We start from the raw sequence: 25,146 nt of genomic DNA, 5'->3' as shown, positions 1-25,146 counted from the left end.
ATAAACTGGGAGTCAGAAACAGTTTAATGATTGCGTTGTACTGCCATCTAGCGGTAAGTCACAACAGTTGACCTTGCCCCCCCCACCGTCTGCATGTTCTTCAGTGTTTTTTGCACCATTAAAGATACGTACAAAATTGTCCTTGAAGTTTAATATATAACTGTTAGCTTTGTTTTAAACTTGCAAGACAGAATTATTCTATTTACATGCATATGATGGCAATGTGAAAGCATAATGCAAGAAGTCAAGTAACATTCAACAATGCTCTCAAAGTTGAATAAAACTCATCATATACTTTACAGTTGTATATAAGATTACTTGATTACAAAAATGTTATTTAAAATATTTCCTCTAATATTAACATACTCACCCCTGTACAGATTAATGTTATTTGCATTTCTCCTATGGGAAAACTCAGAACAGAGCAGATGTCAAATAGTACTAGAATCGATAGTGTTCAGCTTCTTCCCGTAATCTCTGCTGTGACAGATCATTTGCTTACAATTTTTCGTCTGTGGAGCCGTCTGCTCCTGAGTTTACTACGTGCGTCCTGTCCAGCCAAAAAGTAAAGGATAGGATCCATGCAACTGTTGGCACTGGCAAATGGACGGGTCACCTTGTAGGCAATACTGGACGCCTCAAGCATATTACAGCTGATCTGGAGAAGGCAATATTACCATTAAAGTTTTGGACGTGTGATAACATGTTTGAGAAAGGCCTGTTGTCCTCACCTGCGTGGGATTGATCTGCCTCATGTATCTCAGGGTATAATACACACTCCTGGTGAGGTGGAACGGGAGAAAACAAAGCATGAACGTTGCCAGGACGATGATGATCATCTTCACGGATTTCTGCTTGGTGCGGTGGGTCACTTGCCCCCCTCCCATGCCCTCTTCACCAGCACCCCAACTGGGTTTTAGTAGCTTCCGCAACATCAGGCTGTAGCACACCATCAGCACCATGAAGGGCAAAGCAAACAAAACCACCGACACGGCTGAGCTGTACACCAGGAAGTCATCAAAGAACTCTGGGCTGGTTGTGTCGTAACAAATTTTCTCTGTGGCCACATCCCTGAACAAAAACATGTCAAGATTCTATGATTATCATTGTGCTTCATATGACCAATGACAAACAAATGGGGGTGGAGTCACCTTATTCTTGAGAAGTACAGGTCCCTGGCAGAATAAAAGACAGGCCCAAACTGCCGCAGACACCAGTTTGGCCCGACGAGTGCTCATCCATTTCAAAGAGCGGACTGGATAGCAGACACCCACAAAGCGATGCAGACTGATGCAGCACAGGAACAGAATAGAACCTAGAAAAATAAAAGTAAGTTGTCGCAGTTACATACTGTACACCAGCGGTGTTCAAACTATGGCCGGGCACCCATTTGTGGCCTGCCCACTAGTTTTTAGTGGTCCATATATATAAGTAGCGAGTGAGTTATGTTTTCTTTTTACAATATATACATATATATTATATAGCAGCTAGTGAGTTATGTATTATTTTTTCTTTTTACAATAAATCAATGAGATAAATGTATTTTGGGGGAAAAAACACAACCATTAGGTCCAATGCCGTCCCACCCCCTTTACTACTACATATTGAACATGAAATGTGTGTCAGAAAAATACCAGGAGTGGTATCACACTATATTTCAAACCCAAACTATAATTATGAGTTTTCCCCCTTCAAAAAAAAAAAATCCTGCGGCATTTGCTCATGAATCGCACCGTATAAATTGGCATAAAACAGGAAGCGTATGATCTTGCAGAGAGGTTCACCAAAGGGCCAGTCGTTTTTATCCGCGTAGTAGTAAATTAGGAAAGGTAGCGTGAGGATGTAGAGCGTGTCACACGTCGTTAGGTTGAACATGTAGATAGTGGAGGGTTTCCAGCGTTTTGTGCGAAAAACCATTGCGTAAAGCGCCGTCGCATTCAGCGTTAGGCCAAACACAAGCACTAGGGAGTAGCTGACAGGAAGAAGAATGTATTTAAAATCTTCTTGGAAACGGCAGTGGAAGTTGCTGACGTTGCCTGGAGCAGTGTTGTTCATGTTAACCAGCCCACCTACAGGAAAACAGACAACATGAATACTTCAGATAAAATATTGGACTCAAATATTTGCACAGGACATGCATAAACTTAACATCTTCAATGGAACATGACATCTGGACTGTAAATGATGTCTTTAGAAAAACAAAACTGCTCTTTCAGATTAGTTTAATAATACGGAAAAGGATTAGGGCCAGTGAAGAAAAGAAAAACGAGGTGTGACAGGATACTGACTGAATTCTGACTTTAAAGTCAGAATTTAAAGTCAGAATTCCCACTTTCTGACTTTAAAGTCAGAATTCTGGCTTTATTCTCCGAATTCTGACTTTAAAGTCGGAATTAAAAGTCAGAATTCTGAGATAAAAAAGTCAGAATCCTGTCACCCCTGTTTTTTTTTTTCTTCACTGGCCCTAATCCTCTTCCGTAGGTTTAAAGATGTGGGTATTATTTTGGTTGTACACTCCATGCACTGGAGCTCTTTCCAACATTTTAGTTGTCCTTATTTAAATTCGTGAAATATGCAGTTATTGGAAACAAAGTACATACTTGTCATTTTTTTTAAACTAATGTGCAAAAACTTTCAGTTCAATACTAGGAATAATTACAATAATTAAATACAGGGATGAATATGTCATGCTTTCGTGTAGACGCTGTAGCTCGAGCTATGCTTTTGGTAGAACAGTATGATAAGCTTGTCAACTTTTCTGAAAAAGCATCAAAGAAAGATGTATCCATGCAACATGCGAAGAAAAAATGTGCAGAACAAAAGCAATGCCTGGGGGCATTTAATCTGCTTCGACTTCAGATTGAGCCAAAGAAGTGACAAATGCTATTGGTGTTTTGAAAGTATCATGATCTACACTCAAACTTTTACCATTGCACTTATTGATAGTCTTTACTATGTTTATGAAAAAAGAGACAAAATATTCATGTTTTATCTTGCACTTTTCAAAAAAAAAAAAAAGATGATGATATAGCATTTCAAAGTATTATAACAACTGTAACCTTTTACACAAAACAGTTTGTTTAGCATTTAGTTCCCCTCCAGTAAAAAATGTGAACTAATCCGTGATCATAAAATTAAAGTACAGATCAAGTCTTGATTTTCTTTGTGCACCATTACGCAGTAGCTTTTTTTTTTTTTCAACATTTATGTTGTTTCACTATCATAAATGGGTGCCTGAGGACAAACATAAAATGTGATTTGCGATGAGTATGTTTAAAAGCCTTGTGGTCCTCACCTACTATATCCAACTACTATACCTACCTACCTACCTGGCTACCAAGACACATCTTGGACCTCTAGGAACTCATGGAGACAAAGAATTTACTTAAACATCTGTTGAACCAGTTGTACATTCTTGTCTCATTTCTGTTACTTTGCTCACGTAAAAATCCTTCTCATGACATTCCTTTCATGTTTAATCAAAACATTACCTTGTTGTAATTCTCTTTGTTCCTCTCTTCCTTTCCATAAAGACAACAAATAGAAATTCAGTACAAGAGGCAACAAATACCTGACACAGGCAGATTGTCTTCCAGCAGCTCTCTGATATTCCTAGGTTGTCTGTGTGCATATGGTTATTGGACCAAAGTATAGCAAATTTCTGTTGGAAGCCGGTCGAGCTGGAACCTGCGTGTGCTTGAGACCCCGAGGCTGTTTTTCACATAAAGAATGGCAAGTCACGCTTTGCAAAATGTGGTAAATTTGACATGGCAAGAATAAAACCATTGATGTTAAATTTCCATTTACAATAATTAGTTATTGTTTCTTCAAATATAATATATAATATACGTATATAACAAATATAATTCAAATACCTCAACACAGCAAGGAATGCAAGTAAAAAAATACCACCAAAACTATAATTGCAGAACCCGAACCAATTCTTTTTAGCCATTTCTCCCACATCATTGCAAGGTTGTGGCTGATACTGACCGAGGGAAGGTGAGAAAGAACATTTAATGTCTCACCTGCTTTTGAAACTAGTTGTATTAATGATTAAAAGTCCCTTAACCTTGGCCAGGAAAACATAATTTAACATACTGCCTAATCTACGCTGCCTAATGGATGGATGGATGGATGAACGATGGATTTACTTATTTATTTATTTGTTTGTTTGTTGCAACTCTCACACAAATCTTCAAAATCGGTGTAGTCCCCCCCAACTAAAGCAGACTAAAAAAAAGATAAAAAAAATCTGCAAACCCAATAATCCACGCAAGTATGCAGCAGTCCACTGTAGTAGAGGAAATGCCCCCCCTCCCCACAAACAATTCAAATATGCATTTTTAAAAATCATTATTGTTATGAGTGTGGGCGTGGGTCTCATGCGGTTGCAGCTGCCCACCCCATTTTTCTGGCCAAAGTTGCCAGACTAAGTCAAACACTAAGGACAAAGACCAATCTTGTAAATCCATGTTACAATGAATATCAAAGAAACGCCCAAACGACTTTTCATACATATGCTTAGCAATTTGATAGCGTGAAACAAAACCAAACGTGACATTTGAAAGCAGCTCATCGATTCCTCTGCGCTCGACTGCGTTCCCTTGTTGCTATGCAGCTCTGCCTCTGCGGTAAAGTCAAGCTAAACTGTCACTCGCAGGGTGTCCTTCTTGATCGGACAGATGACTCGAGTAGGACAATAACGCATTCGAACATTTTGTGTTGTGGCGACGTAAAGCGAAAGACAGGAAAATAGTCATCTGGAAAAAATTATGACACGTTTTCCTGCGCCCCCCCTTTACCGACACCGGATGCGTTACCGTACTCCACCACTGGGGGGAGCCATTGCCCTTGGCAGCTGATGGGGTTCCCCGTTATTATCCACCTTTCCTCCCCACTGCTTCTTCCGCTCCCCTCCCCAGTTCAGCTCTGCTCAGTACAGTACTGTACTCTCAGTAATCCAGCAGTGGCAGCAAGCAACACAAAAGTGCTCACACACTCTCCTCGCAGCGCAGCCTCACTTTCGGCTTCGTAGAAACCAGCCCGCTTGCCACCAATCATGGCCGCCGGAGTACAAATCTAACTCCACGTCTTTCCTCCCTGTCGCGTGGACGGGAGGATTACTGTCATTTTTTATGATCCTTGGAGGAAGAAATATTATTCGGTTTCTTTTTTGAATAACTATACATTTCACTGGGGGAATACTATTCATGTCAATACCCCAAAATGCAGCCGCCGCCGAGGAAGGTGAGTGATTTCTACATCCCGTTATTGATGTTTTTTTTTAGCCAGACTTGAGACAATGACGGAAGGAAAACAATGTACAGTAGCAACATCATTAATAGTCCAGATAACCGCACACAACGCGTCATGTTCGTAAAAGTGGGCACATTGCAGAAAGGGGAATTTTGCCAGCCTGCAAAAGCGGTGTGTTATAGCTCCGAAATATTAACCTTTTGACACGATGGTGATGATGATTCATTTGTCCAGCCGTCAAGATAACAAACACTACGTGCTCCCGTATGTTGTCTCAATACGCAGAGAGCCACACTACTATGCACGTGACAAATTCTGCACCCCTTACCGCACACAACGTAACAATATAAAAAATCATGAATGGCTTTCATATTTGCCTTTTTCGTGAGGTTAGCAAGCTGATAACGTGATGCTAGCTAGCAATGCATCCATCAGTGTGTTATGTGGTCAGCTACTGTATACAGTAGTGTTGAGCGACTGCACCACTGGCTCAACATTGTATGTGATGCCCGTCGTCTTGTAGGGAAGACCTTCATATGTCCGGGGTCGCACATGCACACAGACAGACACACACACCCGACTGCTGTATTGATTCAGCAAGGGCTGCTGAGAACACTGAACTGTCGGTGTGCTAGTGTGTGTTGTCCTGAAATAGCTGCATGAGAGGCAATTACCTTGGTGTGAACCAGTGCACAGTTTCCTCATAATTACCTCATATTCCCAATGTGCCACTTATGCTTTCGGTCCCTACCTTCCCTGAATGTGTCATGTCAGGTCTGCAAAACACTTAACCATGAAGCTTGCACACTCCAAATCACAGGTGGCAAACTCAAGGCTCGATGGCCAGATCTAGCCCACTGCCTCACTTTATGTGGTGTGTGATGACAAATAATGTGCGTCAACTTCATTACACCGTGCATCTGTCTGTTGGAAACTATTACACTACTGTCTCCTATCTACATCACTTAAGTGTCATGTTGATGTGTCAACACATGTTTACACGGTGAGCAAGACTCGTGCATATATTCTGATAAAAGATGACTGTCATTTATAAAAACATACACATTTATTCTGTTCAGTGTTGCAGGGAACAGGAGCCTATTCCAGCTGACCGCTAACCTCAGGTCATTTATAGTCAGAGACCAACATCCTCAGACCGCCATATCCATTTGTGTATTAGGAAAAACAAGTGCAACAGCAGGCAATTACTGTAAAATGTCATGCCCTAAGTAGCGCTGCAATGCAATGTTTGTGTTCCTTCAACAGTTCCCCTCGTTTTACTTAAACTGATATCTGTTTGCAGAAATCTACCTTCTGTAAATCTGCTTTAAAGTCGGCAGTGATGTGTAATTGTACCGATCCACACTCACTCGCTCACTCACTCGCTCACTCACTCACTCACTCACTCACTCACTCACTCACTCACTCACTCACTCACTCACTCACTCACTCACTCACTCACTCACTCACTCACTCACTCACTCACTCACTCACTCACTCACTCACTCACTCACTCACTCATTTTTCTGTCTCTCCCTCTGCCCTTTTCTCACTCACCCTCTCTGACTTCCTCTCTCATTGCCCCTCTCTCTCTTTCTCACTCCCTCTCTTTCTCTCACCTCCCCTTTATCACCCCCCCCCCCCCCGTCCATCTTATCACCTGCTCACCTGCCATTTTCTTCCCCTGCAAGCTTTTATGCCCAGCCTGCCTTCAGCCACTTTTCCTCCCTCTGTCTGTGCCACCAACTCGCCCTTCCTCATCCCCATAGCTTCCTGTGCTTTACTCTGCACGATAGAGGGGAAATCAAGTCACTTTTGTCCCGATGAAGTAATGAACCTCGCCCTCCTTATCTTCAAAGACGCAGCAGATGAGAGAGAGCCTCTGCAGTGTGTGTGTATGTGTGTGACTGAGATACCAATGTATTTGCGTGTTTGCTTGATTTGTCTAGACGACTCAGGATTTTTGCCCACTTCTAATGCAGTGATTAGCGAGTGGAATTCACCGGACAATACACAATGACTTTCGCAGTGACTTCCTGGGCATTGACAGGAGTGTGTGTGTGTTTGTGCATGTGTTCGTAAATATCCTTTTTTTAGCTTAGCATCTGCTATGTGTAAACAATTACCTCCCATGACTCCAAAACTCAGAAAGTAACTCATTGTTGTGTTTGAAAGATTTGCAATTTTGTATTCTACACAAACTACATAGAGACACAAAATATGCAAAGTTGTGTAGTATTAATTGTTGATTAATTGTGATCAATTCAATTCATTTTCCCTCGTAAGTCTTCAGACAATATAATCAAATGGAGGACCCCTAAGGAAAAACAAATGTGAATATGAAACCCTGGTTTCCACACCTTAAAGCATTATGTGTTATTACATTTTTTATTTGATTGGAGTGTTAACCAGAAAGCAAGTGTGGCAGTGTGCAGGCAGATAAATGAATTGACTCGTCCATGTGTATTTTCTCCCCTCCAGGTTAAAGTAACACAAGAGCTGAAGAACACGCACACGGACCAGTTGACAAGACTGCACTTTAAAAATCAGACTGAATGCGACTTACTTGAAGACATGAGGTAGTGATCTCATCATAATGTGCACCACAATCCACTGTGAGGTTTTCTTTTTATTTTTTAAAGGACAAAGGGTCAGGAAAATGATGGAATTTCCTGCTGCCCTCTTCCTGTTCCCCGAATGCCTCTTGTCATTTTCTCGCGTCACCCTCCCGCCTAGTCTTTAGTTTCATTTTGTCGCATTTGCTCTCACCATCTCTTCTCGTCTGTTTCCTGTCTTTTTTTTGTGTGTGTGTTTGGCACCGAGACGAAGCTCATGTTCCTTCACACGCTCTCGTTTTGTCTGTGGACGCAGAATCGATAATTTATGGCAGCTCAGTCTAATTGATTAAAAAAAATTGATTAAAGTCCCAATGATCGTCACACACACACCTGGGTGTGGTGAAATTTGTCCTCTGCATTTAACCCATCCCCGTGTGATTTTAATCCATCCCCTGGGGGAGAGGGGAGCAGTGAGCAGCAGCGGTGCCGCGCTCGGGAATCAGTTGGTGATCTAACCCCCCAATTCCAACCCTTAATGCTGAGTGCCAAGCAGGGAGGCAATGGGTCCCATTTTTATAGTCTTTGGTATGACCCGGCCGGTCAACTTGCTCTCCGTTTGCATTCCTTTTCTTTTGCTCATTTTCTCACATTGTTTCACTCATGCCAAACACAGACGCAGGCAAGATGTAAATGGGTGTGAATAAAGCATCATGTGGAAAAACTAAAAATGATAAAAATAAAAACACTTTTTACTCCACCACTTTTGTGTGACGAATGGAATAGAAGCATAAAAGCTGGTCTTGTTAGTCTAGTTTAACAGCAGCCCAATACAAACAACAGCACAAAATGCTGGAAGTCCACCATTGTCCATTGTTTACTATGATGCATTTCTCGTCTTTGTTCATTAACGGGTTACACTGTGTCACACTGCTCTGTTGTTACACCATTTACATAGAGCATGCCACACAAATATTGCCTCCATGACCCATAGTAGAAACAGGCCAGATTAGATTTGACTAATCCAAACCACTTCAGGGCATGCTAAATTGAACAGTTCCAATATCAGTGCTACAGTACCAGTACACTGTGCTGACACTCCGATAAAAGACAAGAGACCGTTAAAGGGTACAACAGGTTAGCATCCATTTGAGTTTTGTCTCCACCAATCAAAAATTCGTACTACAATGAAATATTAGGCACCCCCTGAGATGGATAAAAAAGGGGGAATTTTGCTCCTTAACTCATATTCGACAAACACAATATTAATCAGAATGCAGTGTTTAGAATAGTGGGGACACATATAACATATTCTTCTAAAGGCAATTTTGGCTTTCCCTTTAAAAGTCAATGTTCCAGAAGACATTAATAAAATATATCACACTGTCAGAAAAAGATACATCCACAATGTCTTCCTGATAAAATATTCGCTAAAATCAATGCACTTACTTGTATATTAGAATATTTTATGAAAATTGAACTTTTATGGAGTACACTAAAGGCGGCATTCGCACTAGATGAGTCATACTGTGCTTAAGTACGTTTACCTTCTACCTGTGGACTTATTTTGCTTTTTCATGAAATGTAACCCTGCTCATAACTTTCTGCCAATTATTTGCTATTGCTGTCAGTGTCAACAAAAGTATAAAAGGAATCATGGAGTCACATTCCTAGCATGACAACTCTGGGATGAATACTTCCCTGAAACTGCTGTAGATGCCATTGGGCAATCGCACTGCGGTTCTCACTTGAGAAACCAAAAAGGGACATTTTTTGCTTAGTGACGTAATACGGAAAATGGATGGATATACTTCCTAGCTTTCTGACACCGCAAAGACTGTGTTGAGCAGATGAAAAAGAATGGGATGCCTGCAACCGTGTGCTGTAGTAATATCCATGGCAGGACTTTGTTCTTGCAGTCATTGAATGCCATCCAAAAAAATAAAATGTTTTTTGATATCATATGTGAAAAGACAGCAATTGTATCGTCAGATCAAAAGCTGGCTTTTATGCACTGGCTGGCTTGCTCAAAATTATCAGAGCAAAGCGATTTATATTGTGTAACTTGAAACATTTTCATCTCAGCTCTGTGAAGAGGATGAGGCCAAGTGATTAGAAAAAAAATTGCTATATGGATTCAGCGGGGTCTTTATTTCTGCTGTTGGGCTACTCGCCTTCACAGAAATCCTTGTTTAGAAAGCTTCAAATTTCAAGCCTCTGACCCAATGTAACTACAGTGACCTCTGCAAACAGTCAGTCAGTCTGAATTCATTCCTTACATCCACGAAAAAACGTCCTGGCTTCGGCTGCTGAGTAACTTTCAAACTTCACACCACTGAATCATAATCAAACACACGCATGCCGTAAAGCCTACACTGGATTTTAACTCTTAAATCCAAAAAGCTGCTCTGAGGTTATTTACCCTAATTAATCCACAGGCTGGATTTAATCAGCATAGACTCACAAAACACACACACGCTTGCACACACACAAACACCACCCCCACCCCCTAGGCCCCCCACACACACTTTTGCTGAAGGTAACGTGAAAGGAAGAAAAAAGGACAGACAGATAACTAGACTGAAAGGCTATTTAATCCAGTCGCCGTAAGTGCATTTTAGGTGGAAAACTCTTAAGAGGGGGGGATAAAAGAAAGCAAAAGAGTGACAGTGAGCATCATGATGAGTTTGTGGATGTGGGCAGTCAACTTGGTGTCCTCAATCCAACTACTAAATCCTCTCCACTCTTATATCTTCCTAGTTCGTACTCACGCAGTCACCACACAAGCACATAAGTGCAAGCACACACACACACACACACGGTTCCACAGGCTAACATCTTGCAATTTTGCGTAGGTTTTCTCTTGGCACTTTGGCTTCCTCCCACAGTCCAAAAACTATCATTTTAGGTTAATTGAACAACACACTACAGTTGATTATGGTTATCTGTTTTAACGCCAACTCTATGTTTATAAGTGTGTGGATTTTTTTTTCTATTTACAGGAGCTACAGTCTGAAGAAAGGACAGCTTGAGAGGGACTATGCACAGGTACAACTCACTGATGTTTAATTGCACGGAAGGAATAAAGAGCAACTTTGCCAGCCGAAATCTCAAAGTTATTGATGAGTGGGGAAATACAAGGCTTTTATTTCAGCCACCAGACCCACCAAAAATGTTGAAACAACAAAATATGGCAGTGTAAATGTCAGCAAATAATGAGACTTAAGTTCAGCCAGCGTCAAAGAATGTGTGTTCTCATTTTCTGTGACTTTTTGAATTTATTTCTTTGCAACACATCTTAAAAAAGATGCACCGCCGTCATGGATGACATCACGTGAGATGTCAGCATATGGTGTGAGATCGGAGCACACGATAGCTCAGTTCGGCAAGCTTTGTAAGCGGGTTTCACACTCTGCCTTAAAAATATATACACACAGGAGGATACGTAATGTCACCACGGCGTCTCATTTAATATTCCAGAACAGAACAAAGCAGGTGTGTGACAACAGCTCTGACTTTCCATGAGCCGCTGTGCCATCCTCTCTCTTTCATGGACATCCAAATTAATCCTGACAACATACTTTCTCAGTGCCGGGGTTTGGCGGTTTATCACACCAGGACCACCGATTTGTTAACATGGTGTTATTTTGTAAATGCAGTCTTGTCGCAGAGATGACACATTAATTTAAAGGGCTGCCTCGGCCGAGGTGCTGCTAAAAATAGTACCTCGTGCCATTCTATAGAGAGACAAAATGAGAGTGCTGATCTATCTGTATTATTCACCGCACAACTAACTCAAAGGTGTACTCTGGGAGACCTTTTGCTGTAGATAACCTCACACATTCCCCAGAATAGATTTTTATAAAATGAACCTTTGTACCTTTGCTTTCAGAACAGGGTCAGTGTGTCTACTCCTTGCTACCTCTTTGCCTTGATTCTTCTCACACCTTTCTCCCTCAGCACTGTCTTTTTAACCTTAGAAATAGTGGTTGCCTAGCAACAAGCCCTTGCGGGATTCAATGGATTGCTTTCTTAATTTTGTGTGTGTACGTGTGTGTGTGTGTTTGTGTGATGAACACAGGCACACGCACCCTGTATTTTTAAGCAGGTGATGAATAGGACATTGATTTTTTTTTTCAAATGTTCACATGCACCCTAATATTGTTGTAGAGCAATTTAATGATGCCGTGTTCCCCCTGTGCCTCTCATCACAGTGCTTGGCTAGTTGGCCTCTGCCTGTTAACACATACAAACTATACTCAACACAGACATAAATTCATCCGATTAGCAGGCTTGAGAGACAGATGGAGTCAGAGAGATGGGAGAAAGTGAGAGGGAAAGGGGAGACAGATTAATAGGATGCAATCTGTAAGGGACAAATAGGCACGAGTGTTCTCAAGCAGAAAAATGACAGTGGACGGATGTGGCGAGAACAAAAATAGAGCAAAAAAGTTATTGAAGTAGATGTTTCTTTTAATCCTAGTCTTCCACGTGTTAGATATTCTCTCACTTTGAGGCTAGTTACAAAGAAGCTGTAGAAAGTTTTGAATTTGATCTAATGACATATGGCCAGGGGTGTGATCATTAGAGAATTAGAATTTGATGTGCTTTGTGACTGTTCAGAGTACAAAAAAGCCATTCTGGTGTTTCAGTTACAGTCTGGATCGGGTAAAAAACAGATTTGGGAGTTTGAACAAGGCCATGGTGAAGCCCAGAGTTCAAGCCAAACAGGGTGAAGCAACATTTAGGTGTCAAATAAGCTGCCAGCTGAATTGAAGTAAGCCCCAAGTGTGTTTTTTAGTCGGGGTTGCAAACTTTTCTGTTATCCTCTTGTTTATAATTAAGTTCTTTTGAAGCATTTTTAAAATCCTTAAAAATATATTTTTCTTTTAATGTTACTTAAGCAATATGAAAGAGAGAAAACAGAGAGAGACGGAGAGAGGAAGATTTGTTTTTCCTGTATTACCCTCCCACAATCAACATTACTGGCATAGTTTTCGGCTGGGGTCATTTTTGGACTGTACTGCCCAAAAAGGCCATCATGCTTTGTGGCTGCTCCTTGAGTGGCTGAGTGGAGTCACGTGATTGCTCCCTTTTAGCCAACCAGACACAATGTAGCTCCTCACATAAAAGCCATATGGCTTTGGCATAAAGAAGCACTGTAGCGAATGGAGAGGAAATCAAGTACTGTTTATCGATTCAAGAGGATGACGAGACAGGTTCTAGGCTTGTAGCAGACAAGCATGTAGTGTTTATTTCATACTACCTTGGCTCAGCGTTCCATTACATAATGACTCATGCTTAAGGTGGTGTCTACTGGTGTTTCCGAGCAAGGGATGATGTCAGTATAAACACCCTATTTGAAATTATGGTTTCCAAATATTTGAGATGAGATCATTAGACAGACATTAGATGCATAGAACTATAAAGTGCAGCAGAAAATGTAAGCAGATGTATTAAAAATATAGTACTATAGTAGTAAATGTATTGCAGGGCACGAGTCCCATGATTGCAGAAGTTTTTGCTGTGATAGAAACTAGAGTTCTGAATTATGGTGTTTGTTTACCTTGTGGGATAAAGCTATTGCAGTATTTGGTTGTTGAAACTGCAAAACCTCCTGCCAGAGGCCGGCAGGCTGAACAGTTCATGGTGTGGGGGTGTTGCAGACCTGGTGAACATGGGCACTTTTGGCCACACAGCGTTTGTCTGCAATATCCCTGACGGAGAGAAGAGAAGTTGCAATTATTATTTTTTTTGTGTGTGTGTTTCTCACCACTGTCTGGAGAGGTTGCACTCTGTGGCTTTGTAGCCAGCAGACCACACGGAGATGCAGCTGGTCGGCATGCTTTTGATGGTTTCTCTCTAGAAGGTGGTGAGGAAGGTAGGTGGGAGGTATGCCCTTAGCTCACACAGGACGTTCAGTTCCTTTATTTTGCAAGAGCTGTGGTGTTCTGTGACTAAGCAAGAACAATCATAATCTGCAGCTACTAGTACTCCTTTTTTTTTTTTTATACAAGAGCTGCGGTGTTCAGTAATTACATAAGCAAGAACATTCGTAATCTGCACGGCCAGGAGCGTTTGGCTATTGACTGTCTGTAAAGCATTATTGTTGATATGGAGTGTGATAAAGTCTGGTGGTATTGATCTCAGCAATCATTTCCTTTGTCTTTTTTATGTTGATGACCAGGTTGTTGGCACCACTCCACTAGTTGCTCCACCTCTGCTCAAAAGCTTCCATATTGTCATCTCTGATGAGGCACACCGCTGTTGTTTTTTTCCCACATACCTAAATATGTAGTTCACATTGGATCTGACTCGACAGCCATGGGTTAACAGGATGAACAATAGTGGGCTCAGGACGCATCCTTGATGAGAGCCGGTACTCAGGTTGATCATGCTGGATGTTTTCTGAGGTGTCAAAATATTGAGTAGTAACAGGTCCAGTCGGTCTGGCCATCCAGGGCTGTTGGGTCAGGGAAACAATGCCTATATAAAGAAGAAACAAATTGTGATTCAACTAGATTATGCTACAGACATGTGAACCTTGCATTTGGCACTTCCAAGACACGGGCTCAATTCGGACTGGCGGCTGTTGGTTGCAAATTACGACCGCCAACTTGGCTGCAGTTGCAGTGCAAATCCAGCAAATCCGCACAGCATGCGGTCTTGGCTTGGCATTGCCAAGAAGTGCCACAGTAAAAATCTCAAAGCAAATGCAAAGTGACGAAAAAAACTAACTGTGTAGAGATGAAACAAAATAATTTGGGTAACATGTAAGGGTGACAGATTATAATAAATGTGTGAAATGTAATGCTACTTTATTCTCTATTTGGCTGCACATTCTGGTCTTTGTCTGAATACACAGTCTTTCTGGTCAAAACAGGATGTGTGTGCGTGTGTGTGTGTTGTGTGTGTTGGAGGTGCACATGGGTGCGCGTAAAAATGAATACGACCTTAGCACGACCACACAGGAAGGCCATATATGGGCTACTGAGGGAACTTGAGGTAACTGGCAGATTGTTAGCGTTGGCAAGAGGATGGTGGGAGGAGGTTCGTTGCTGAAAAAATGAGGGCTGGGTCACATTGAGGATGAGGGTAAAACACCCATAATACAATCATGGGTGATTGATGGTGAACATTTACAAAATAGTAATATCATGCTGTTGCTTGACATTAGGAAGAGTGAAAAAAAATGCAGACAGTAGAAAAAGAGATGAGCAGTGGTTAGAATGTTAGCGAGGGTAGGAACTGACCTTGAAGCTACAATACATTATATGATTGTATTCAGTTTCCTTCCAGTGCGTGTGTGGCTGAGTTGTCACTACTGACACAGTGACCCACTGTAGTGGATGTAGGCTACACATTCTGCAGCCCTGTGCAGTTTCTGACTGATGTGCATACTGTACAATCTAACTGTTACTTAATTGTTGCATATGTGTGGGCTATATTATGGAATCAATATTAACAATCTCAACAAAGACAGGACAAAGTAGATCAGTGCAGAATCAGTGGGCTTGCGTCAGTGGGCCTTCCATCCAGCTTTGTCAGATTGGTTCACATTGCAGAAAAATGGTGTAAATAACATGTTTTATGAAATAATTGCATTATTTATATGTTTCTCGTTAGGCTCTGCAGAAGTTAGCAAGCCAATACCTAAAGAGAGACTGGCCTGGGATCAATCCTGATGACCAGAGAACAGACTACAGGTCCGTGGGTGTCTATTCAATTACTAACTAATTTAATGTACTCATACATGTGCAGATTGCATTTACAGCCAAACAAATCCAGGCCTTCTTGGTGTCATTTCTCTTTGCTTGATAAAAAGACATTGAAACATGAAGAATCATTATTTATGATACTTGAATTTCTGTTCTGTGGTCAATTTTTAGACCTTAGCTTTAATACAGAATCATGCATCAACTTATAATATTGATTCACAGCCTTATAGTGATGTATAAAATTTAAATAACCGAACTATTTCTCATTAGTGTGTGAGTAACTGTGCTCATCCTGTCCAAGCAGGAATGTGTATGCAGTGTGGCGGTCCTACTTAGAGGGTACAGTCCAGGTGAGCCAGTCCAGACTCAACGTGTGTGACGACTACAAGAGTCAAGTTTCGGATCCTGCCAAAACTGTCAGACTCTTCAAGGAGCAGCAACTAAAAAAGGTAAGTAGTTACAAGGAGGCTCTGTAAGTGGCCGTTTAAAATGTGAAGATCTTTGCTATTACGCGAGGATATGCTTTCATAATGATTTTACTCTATCATGAAAAGTTATTTTCCCTTACTTACCCCTTTCTTCTCCCCTGACAAAGATCATCGATCAGTTAAGTGGCATTCAGGCAGAGCTGCAGGAGTCGGTAAAGGAACTGGCAAAAGCCAAGAAGAAATACTACGATTGCGAGCAGGTTGCCCACGCAGTACGAGAAAAGGCGGATATAGAAGCCAAGTAAGTGTGTGTAATTTGTGTGTCATAGAAGAAGTATCCAAACAGCATTCTTCTTAACCAAACAGCAGCAAACCCAAGTATCTTTTTATAGTATCGGCTTGAGGTTATTTTTCACTCTCTAACTGAAGAGGTATTATCTTCCGTCAGGTTTATTTGGTGAGTCACAGTGCCATATTGTGTAGACTGCATCGATTGACCATTCAGCTCTTCACTGCCACTCAATAGAAGGTTACAGCTACTCCTCTGCCAAGCCATTTCATTTCAATTAAGAAAAAGAGTGATGCGTTCGTCACGGCCTAGCACAAGAACCAACACTTGGTTTTCATTTTTGGATTCTTGTGTGTTGCTGCGCTCTACTTGCTGCTTTAAAACCCCTAATACGTACCCCCATCGTTGGACAAATTAAAGGTTTACCTCACTTTACCTCATTGGGTTTAAAAATATATAGTATATCGCATTTAGGCAGACATGTTTACATTTCAGAGAGAAATGCTTTGCACATTTTGGTAAGTGACAATTGGATCTGTTCAAGTAAGAAGAAAAAACACAGTCAGCACAGACTCTGTTATCATTTCTGTCTGATGTCACAGTTGGATGAATTATGATGGCTGCATTGGGCTGAGAATTATTGCTGTCAAGCCACTGCAGCCTTGAGATAAATTTTCATTATAAACCACAGTTTTGACATAATTCTTATGGTGTGGGATATCAGATGTTTTCTTCTCAGGCCTCGATTGCGATACTGTCCTCCAAGTAGATAACTGTTGTACTGAATTACCATTAAGATTCACATTCTGAATTAATGTTTGGATTACATTGGAAAGCACAAAGGCAATTAAAAATGCTAAATTATGCTAGGTCAAAACTAATTTATTGTTTTTTGTATGTTGCTCTCTTTTTAGGTCAAAACTAGCTCTCTTTCAGTCAAGAATTAGCTTGCAAAAAGCAAGTGTAAAGGTAAGACTGTCCATCGCTATGCAACATTTGAAGCTGTTCCAGTTTACCTCTTCGATGAGCGCTAAGACTTTGACATACATGGGGACTAAACACGAAGTTAAAATGGTGTCTGTTGATTCTGTCTTTGCAGTTGAAAGCAAAGAGGAGCGACTGCAACTCAAAAGCAACACAGGCCAGGAATGATTATTTGTTAACATTAGCCGCTGCCAACGCTCACCATGACCGCTACTACCACACGGACCTGCTCCACTGCATTCAGGTATCGTGCAAAATGATTTCAAGATGCAAAGTCTCAGGGATTCCACCTTGGACCTCCTGTTTCAATTTCCTTAAATCCACGCACTTCATGTTTCATTTCATCTGTGCTTTGTGTTACCAGTAGCTTCAAGGCAGCTACGGTATTACTACAATGACAGGTTCTTTCATTACGTGTGGCTTAAGACTTTTAGTCATGGCTCATGTCTCGAGGGAATTTCCAGGAAAGAAAACTTTTCAATTAGAAATCAACCCAATCTGAGGGAAATAAAGGTTCAAAGTCACTTTTCCTTTCAACATTGCAGGAGAATTGTCCCACATACAACAAAACAATATGATGACATGACATCTTTGGGTTTCTGATTTGATCCCTGCAGTGCAAATGTAGAAATTGACTGCACCAAATCAACATTAGTAGAGCTTAGCAGAGCTGATCATGAGCATTGGAAAAATTGGAAGGAGTCAATTTATTTGTGAAGCATACCAACCCTAATATCCAAATACCCAAGTGATGAATCCAAAATTGTAGAGAGTAACAGGAAGTTAGACATTCCATTCCATTAGGCACTCCATCACATGATTCTATTTAGTCAAGTTTATTTTTAGAGCCCTTCATCATAAAAGCAACTGAAAGGGCTTCACAAGCTATTTGAAAAAGATTAGCGACATCCCCTAGTAAACCCCCCATTAAGATAAAAATAAATTGCAACACTAGTATAGACAAAAAGTAAATGAATATTTTGGCCCTGAAACGTGATATTTACCATCCTCTTCAAATCTTTCATTCAGTAGGATTCTACTGTCACCCTCCATTTGGTTCTGTGAACCCGTCCATACACTGAAGCCTGAAGTGCCCATGAGCATCGACACTATGAGGCACTCCTGAATAATAAATCCGCAGCTCCGAGTAACGCAAAGCTGCAGGGGATTGTGCACACACACAAACACAAGAACGTGCACACATACGAGCGAATGCGGGACAGTGCCAGAGGAAGCCAATCTGCTAGTTCTTTCTCTCCCCAACTTGAGCGCATCTTCTGTCTCCCAGTGTGTCCTCAGACTCATCTGTTAGACACAGAGACACGCAAGTCAACTCACAGCCGCTCCGTTTCTGCTTCTTTGGACCATGTTTATCGCACATGCATGCGTTTAGCCCAAGCACACACACACATAAGCAAACACACCAACTCACTGGCTGTGATACAGGTCTTTTCCTGGAAACTGACTCATTTCATTTCAGCGCAACTGCAAATGGATTTTTAAAAAAAAGTTGTGGGACGAGAAGAAAGCGGGGATAAGCATCAAGATAAGGAAACATTTAGAATGAAGTCAGCCCACCCATAATGACATAACTTCCTTTAGTTGTCTTACATTTCATTTATAATCCATTGTGTGTGGACAAACATTGGCATTATTCATGTCGAAATATTTGAGAATTTGTGTGTGCTTGCGTGTGTGTGTGTATTGTGCGCGACTACGCACTGTGCCTGTGTGTCGGATTGTTGTGAATTGGCATATGAACCTCTTCACCTCCTCTTGCAGCTGTAAGAAAGAAATCCAAAACACACACACACTCAAGTGTACGCACACACGTTTGATGTTTATATCCGCTTGCTTTCACCATTTAAGTTTTATACCTGCCAAAATCTCCACTTTTCCTCTTTTTCTCCAACACGTCCTTGTTTTCATTTGTTGTGTATGGTTTGGGAGAGTGTCTGTACTACATGGAAACTACACTAATTTAGAAGGTCATACTCCATTCACAAGGTCTGTGCCTGAATAATGATATCATGTGTTAAATCAAACACACTGATGTTTCCTACAGGCAATATGAATAAAATGTGTCCTCTATATTTATTTTTAAGGATGATGTAAATTCAAAGTAGATAACCATGCTGTTATTTTTTCCCTGTCCTCCAGGCCTTGGATGGCAGAATTTATGAGCATGTGAAAGACTACCTGATAGCATTGTGTCGCACCGAGCTGGAAGCCTCACAAGCGACACACAACACCTTCCAGTTCCTGTTAGACAAATCTACCAGGGTGAGTAAGAAGGCATCGTTCGCTCATTTATAACAGGAGAATTTAGGCAAAAGAAGTACCAAAAATTGCTATCTAATATCAATCAATTTTGACCTCTCAGAGTATGTGTTAGAAATAAGCAGTTGTTTCTTACATGAAATCATGGCTGCTGATCATCATAATGGATCAACACAGCAGCACTTCTTGAGTAACAAATTTGCTCAAATCATTTGGGGGTAAATGATGTCATCAATGTTCCTCCCACTAGCTTTTTTTACAATGCAAAATGTTCATGTCTTGTTGTTAGATAATGCAGGAGTTCAACCAGCAGTTGTTCATGCAAGAGAACCCAGTGTTCCATAAAGCACACGACTTCCAGTTCCAGCCCAGCGAATGTGACAAGGTGAGACATAGTGAACACAACGTTGTCTTTATGTGCTTGCTTGTGTGATCGTGTTAAAACAGCAGGACTATCTTTTTTTTCTTCTGTCAAATCCATCTTGCACATCCTTCATAAGTTGTAAATCTGCAATCTTGACACATGCCTTTTTCTTTCATTCTACTTTTGGAATACAATGCCTTACATCATCTTTCATCTTGAAATACATAGAAACTCCGATATGCAGTTTTTGAGGTGATACACTTAGTCTATGGAAAAAGAGCCCCTTTTGACTTCTTTTTCATGAAATAGGTGTTTCTTTGTGTTGACAATTGCTCTTGTCATTATAAATAATGGCTTGGGGTTTTCGTGCTGTTGTCTATAGATCAAGTTTCAAATGTTGCATTATTCCGACAACTTTTATTTCTGAAGTCTCACGAGTGTAGCACTCCTTAAATTTATTAATTACCACTCAATATATTTCTTTCAATTACTATTCTCTTGGCATCTCTAGAGAACAGATGAGCTCCCGATACATAATGTTCCTTTCCTGTATTCTCCTGATCCTACTTAACCTTTGCTAATCCTTTTCCCTGACACTTTCCCACTAACTACTCCTTGTGTTTGTGTTTGTTTGGTTGTGACTCTGCTCCTGGCTGCATGTGCCAGACTCTGAGCTCGGTGCAGCAACTGGTGGACATTGAGCCTTCACCCGTCAGTGCCATGAGAATGACCCTGGCACAGGTAGCCATAACTGCCAGAAAAAGCTGTGGATCATCATTATTGAGACATTTTTGTCTGCTCTCTCATAGTAGCATTTCATATGATGTGTACTCACTCTGTCAATAAAATGCACGCATAAACACTGTTGAGCTTTGCAGCACATTCTTAATTTCTCAGAGTACGAAAATGAAATGTTTCTTTCTGACTCCAGCTAAACAGCTTCTGCATGTTACAAACCCAGTTTCGGTTTTGCTGATTTTCTTTCAGTTCTGTTCTGTTTGCATATGTTTGGCCGTGTATTTTCCCGTTTGTTTACTTATGCTTGCACGATTATGTGTGTGTTTGTTTTATTAGAGTCGTCAGCTGGAGTCGGAGATGGGAACCACAGAGGAGCACAGTCTGAACAAGGAGGCCAGGAAATGGGCAACGCGAGTAGCCAGAGAACACAAGAATATCATTCACTACAAGAGAGTGAGACATTGCAATATACCGATTGCATAACATAAATTATTAGTTTTATTTTTAATATATCCACTGTTAAGTTGGTATTTTTAAAAAAAATTGGAAAAACTGGAAATAACAAAAAAAACTGGCAAAAGACTGAGATTTTCAAGAAATATAAATTTACTATTTATTTATGTATTATTTAATTATTTGATTATATAATTAATTATTTTGATAAAATGTTACATCTCTCAAATAATTTGTACTCTTCCTAAGTCTAAATCGAAGTTGCCGCCTAAAACTTCCCATGTCACAATTTGCTATTTCTTTCCCCACACATCTATACTATTGGTCAGTTCACTTTTTTCTTCAATTTCAGCCAGAAGATACCCTTGCACTAAATACAAAAATCACTCAAGAATAATTATATATTCTATATAAAAGAAAAAATACGTATTAACTTGGGGTATGTGTTTGGTCAGTCACTAGAGGAGTGTGAGAGTCATGGCCTACCCCCCACTGAACAAGGCCGAGCAGATCTTGAGATGAAGATAGAGGAATCCAAAGAAAACATACGCAAAGCTGAGGTTTGTGACTTTCTTTCCTTTTTTTCTCCCTCAGACCAACACTTAACGCAGCATGATATTCAAACATTGATGCAGCTGGTTTAGTTACTTAGAGGGGGCTGAAAATGACCTGCAGGTTTCCTACAGTCAGAAATTACATTGCAACATCATATACTATAAGGTTAAGGTTACCAGATATAGTTCCTTGACCTAATAAAGGCTACATTTTAGAACAGGCTAAAGTCAAGTTTCTTTCACCCTTGATCCGTTGTCACTTTGCCGTCTACCTCACTTTGCTGAGGTCATTTCTATATTTTCCTTCTCGGCTTGTTCCCACATGTCTGACACCCTCTGCTGGCAGATTTTCACAAATGTGTCTTCTTCGCACAAGAATACACTATTAATAACATGCACTTCGACATCATGCAAACATAGGTGGTGCAAGAACCGGCTGTGTAATCACATCCCTTTTCATAATGTCTCCTGCTTACTCTTTGTCTGTACAACCCTGTGCTCTTCCAGGTCAGCACTACTTTGATTTAGCTTATTCATATTTAATGAAACGTCTGCATTGTAGAGCTCTTATCGGAGCATTATAAAGGAAATGAAAATAGTGCTACTTGCATGAATCCATTTTTTACCATAGATTTATGCGCATAGTAGTTGAAGCACTTTTCTCTTGGACCCACAATATAACTTTGCAGACTGAATAATAAAATATAGAAAGAAGATACTGTTAGAAAAGGAAACAATGAGCAATGTTTAAACATTATGCTTGTCACTACATTATGATGAAATGTAAGAGGTTTCCTTTGTACCTAAATCATGCATCATTATCATTATTAATGTAATAGTTATGAAATGCACCACAATGATCATGTGTCTGCATCTTATCATCATTCAACATTTGAGGAAATAAATGACAAATAAAAACTAAAGGCTACTGTTTTAAAGAAACACATTTCCTTATGGGTTCAGCTGTAACAGATAAATACATTTAATACCTGCGCTGAGTTTAAAGTGAATGAGAAGAGCTGCTACAATTGGTCGGGAATCAAGTCTGTTGCGTTTACTCTCACAACGGCTCAAACACCCTTCTCTAACTGCACCCGTCTATGAAAACAGCAAGTAAATGAAGACTCTTTGCGCCAGACTTGCGTCAGGCTTGTTAATACTTCCTCCAGAAAGTGACAGTGCACTTGAGGTCTTGTGTTTATTAAGCAGAGCTGAAAAACTGTCAGTGTTTGTATGCAGTCAGACATATTTTGATCTATCAACAGTCATTGTGCAGTGTCAGCATGAGAGACAAACTGAAGGAGCAGCTAATGAAAGAGAACAGCAATGAAAATGCGGAGAAGACGACGAGAGGATTAGAGATGAAGGAGAGAAAAGAGGCAGGCAGGCAGGCAGGCAGGCAGGCAGGCAGGCAGGCAGGCAGGCAGGGATTTCCTACTCCGTTTATGGCTTCATCATATTGTCTCATTAGTAAAGAAGACAGCACATATCTAGTCCTGGCAGCTTATTAAAAGTAAGTTGGGATATTAAAGTAAGCTGTCTGATTTTAATACTTTATCCCTATGGAAAATTTGACTTTGACTGATTACAAGTTGGATAGAGCTGAACTTTGAATGGCAAACAACAACAAAACAATAGCTCTGTTAATTTCAGACATCTAGCATAGCTGTAACAGGAGCATTTGTTTCTGAAATCAATTTGTCTAACTCCATTTCTGAAAGTCATCATAAATACTAAATTAATGATGTTATAGAAAGCAAACATTTAAGCGTATTAAACCAAACAAAATTGTCATTAGAAGAAGACATTTTTAGCCAAGACAGATATGCACAGCTCACAAAATTCAACACCATCCTCAAACAATTCAGACTCGTCTTCAAACAATGTAAAAAACTCTTATTTTACAAGGATCATGGTTTATACCGTATGTCAGTGGATGTCATTTACCAGTTGCAACTAACATTCTTCCAAATCTTCAAACAACCAATATTAATTCTGAGTTTCTTTTCTGCTCATAACAACAACCTCATTCAAACAATCATTGTCCCATGTTATTAATTTAGATTCTGCTCATAACAAGAAATTAAAAGTGATGTGTGGTTTGTAGTCAATAACATGTCGGATGAGTTTAACCAGTTTCCTTTCTTTCCTTAAAGACAATAAAATTAAAAGCAGAAGCTCGGTTGGACCTCCTGCGGCAAGTGGGCGTAGCTGTGGACACCTGGCTGAAGAGCGCCATGAACCAGGTATTTTTAACTCTGTCCTAAATGTGCGTTGAAGATTCTCGCGGCGTGAGCTGCAGTCGTTCTGTGTCTGCAACCTAGGTTGATGCACGACTGCTTGAATGTTGTGTTTCACGATGAAGTTTTTTTTTGTCTGTGTGTGAAGGCCCTCACTCTCTCTGTGCATGTAGGTTATGGAGGAGCTTGAGAATGAGCGCTGGGCCAACTACACTTCCCATGATCCCTCACTGTCGGTGAGACAACTCCTCACGTTTGTGTTGCTGCTGTCTTTGTCATAACAGCATGTTCACTTTTGTTTGAAGCCGAGGTGTTTTGAAAAAAATTTTAAAGGCAGAGATTTTGTCACCACATCTAAAGGGTTACATGAGCAAATCTCGCATCTCCAGGGAAATGTTGAACATAATCACCACAGAACTACATGTCTATATCACTATGGCATACAGAGAAGCATCTGATGTTCATCCATTCATTTTCTATTGTATTTCCCTTATTATAGTCAAAGGTGAACTGGCCTCAATTCTGGCATTTTCTGAAATGTTCAGAAATAGTGTCAACCAGAGGCTTCCATTTTTTATGATTTAATTATGAACTACCCAGCCAGAATAGCTCTCCTGACAAATCACCTCTTGAATGATGCAAAGTGTAACATAATTGATTGATCTCCGCCTGACCTAATTATCAATCTGACCATCCAGCCTATTAAAGAAAAAAGAAGTACAAAAATATTAAATCTCATAGCAAACTCAACAAGGCAAGATCATCTTTTTACAGTCATAAAAAAGTTATAGATTCAAAAGTTATACATTCAGCCGACATTGAAATAGAGATCAATGTGCTCACATGACACTACAGTACAAACACCAGAGTGATCCTCAGCAGGAGGAGGACGAGAAAGCCTGTGGATGACAGATGACAGTTGCAGAATTAGGAGACTTAGATGGAAGCTTTAGAGAAAGTCGATTGGCAACGGTGTAAAGGTGAAGTGATAATGAAAAGGTAAATTTAGATGCTAAGGTGAGAAAAAAAGAGGGCATTAGATGCATGAAGTGGAAATTATTTCGCTTCACTTACATTCATGATAAACTAAGGTACAGTATATCTCATGTACTTTTTCATGCAATTGTGTCTTGCTAGTCAACACTAAAGATCACAGTTGTTCGCAACTAAACATTCCTTGTGGAGTTGTATTTGGTAAAGTTCAACATGTGTCTTATAACACCATCACTTTTTTTCACAATTTAGCTCAGACTAGAGGCGGGAGGGACTTATGAGCAGTTCTCA

The 25,146-nt window shown here is 40.4% G+C and overlaps 2 protein-coding genes across 2 annotated transcripts in view; one reads left to right on the top strand and one right to left on the bottom strand.

Annotated features, from left to right (window-relative positions):
* Positions 1 to 6: 6 nt before the first annotated feature.
* LOC133155187 (P2Y purinoceptor 2-like) lies at positions 7 to 8,078 on the bottom strand. The gene is made up of 5 exons (XM_061280290.1): positions 7,826 to 8,078; positions 1,734 to 2,069; positions 1,170 to 1,315; positions 732 to 1,094; positions 7 to 658 (listed from the first exon to the last, which is right to left on the bottom strand). Exons 1-5 carry the CDS (start codon positions 7,833 to 7,835, stop codon positions 491 to 493), a joined length of 1,023 nt encoding a protein of 340 aa, XP_061136274.1. The 5' UTR covers positions 7,836 to 8,078; the 3' UTR covers positions 7 to 490.
* The window catches only part of LOC133155185 (F-BAR and double SH3 domains protein 2-like), a 28,198-nt gene continuing 7,997 nt past the window's right edge, over positions 4,946 to 25,146 (top strand). The window contains exons 1-14 of the mRNA XM_061280285.1: positions 4,946 to 5,250; positions 7,741 to 7,838; positions 10,817 to 10,862; positions 15,441 to 15,520; positions 15,837 to 15,981; positions 16,128 to 16,261; positions 17,164 to 17,218; positions 17,349 to 17,477; positions 19,394 to 19,516; positions 19,803 to 19,898; positions 20,952 to 21,068; positions 21,524 to 21,628; positions 23,779 to 23,868; positions 24,036 to 24,098. Coding sequence (XP_061136269.1) covers positions 5,230 to 5,250; positions 7,741 to 7,838; positions 10,817 to 10,862; positions 15,441 to 15,520; positions 15,837 to 15,981; positions 16,128 to 16,261; positions 17,164 to 17,218; positions 17,349 to 17,477; positions 19,394 to 19,516; positions 19,803 to 19,898; positions 20,952 to 21,068; positions 21,524 to 21,628; positions 23,779 to 23,868; positions 24,036 to 24,098 — 1,302 coding nt within the window. The 5' untranslated portion in view covers positions 4,946 to 5,229. The remainder of the gene's footprint in view (positions 5,251 to 7,740; positions 7,839 to 10,816; positions 10,863 to 15,440; positions 15,521 to 15,836; positions 15,982 to 16,127; positions 16,262 to 17,163; positions 17,219 to 17,348; positions 17,478 to 19,393; positions 19,517 to 19,802; positions 19,899 to 20,951; positions 21,069 to 21,523; positions 21,629 to 23,778; positions 23,869 to 24,035; positions 24,099 to 25,146) is intronic.

Source organism: Syngnathus typhle, linkage group LG6 (assembly GCF_033458585.1).
Source record: "Syngnathus typhle isolate RoL2023-S1 ecotype Sweden linkage group LG6, RoL_Styp_1.0, whole genome shotgun sequence".
NCBI classification, from domain to species: Eukaryota; Metazoa; Chordata; class Actinopteri; order Syngnathiformes; family Syngnathidae; genus Syngnathus; species Syngnathus typhle.
Note: the sequence above shows the minus strand (reverse complement) of the source record. Positions and strands in the feature narration are given on the sequence as shown.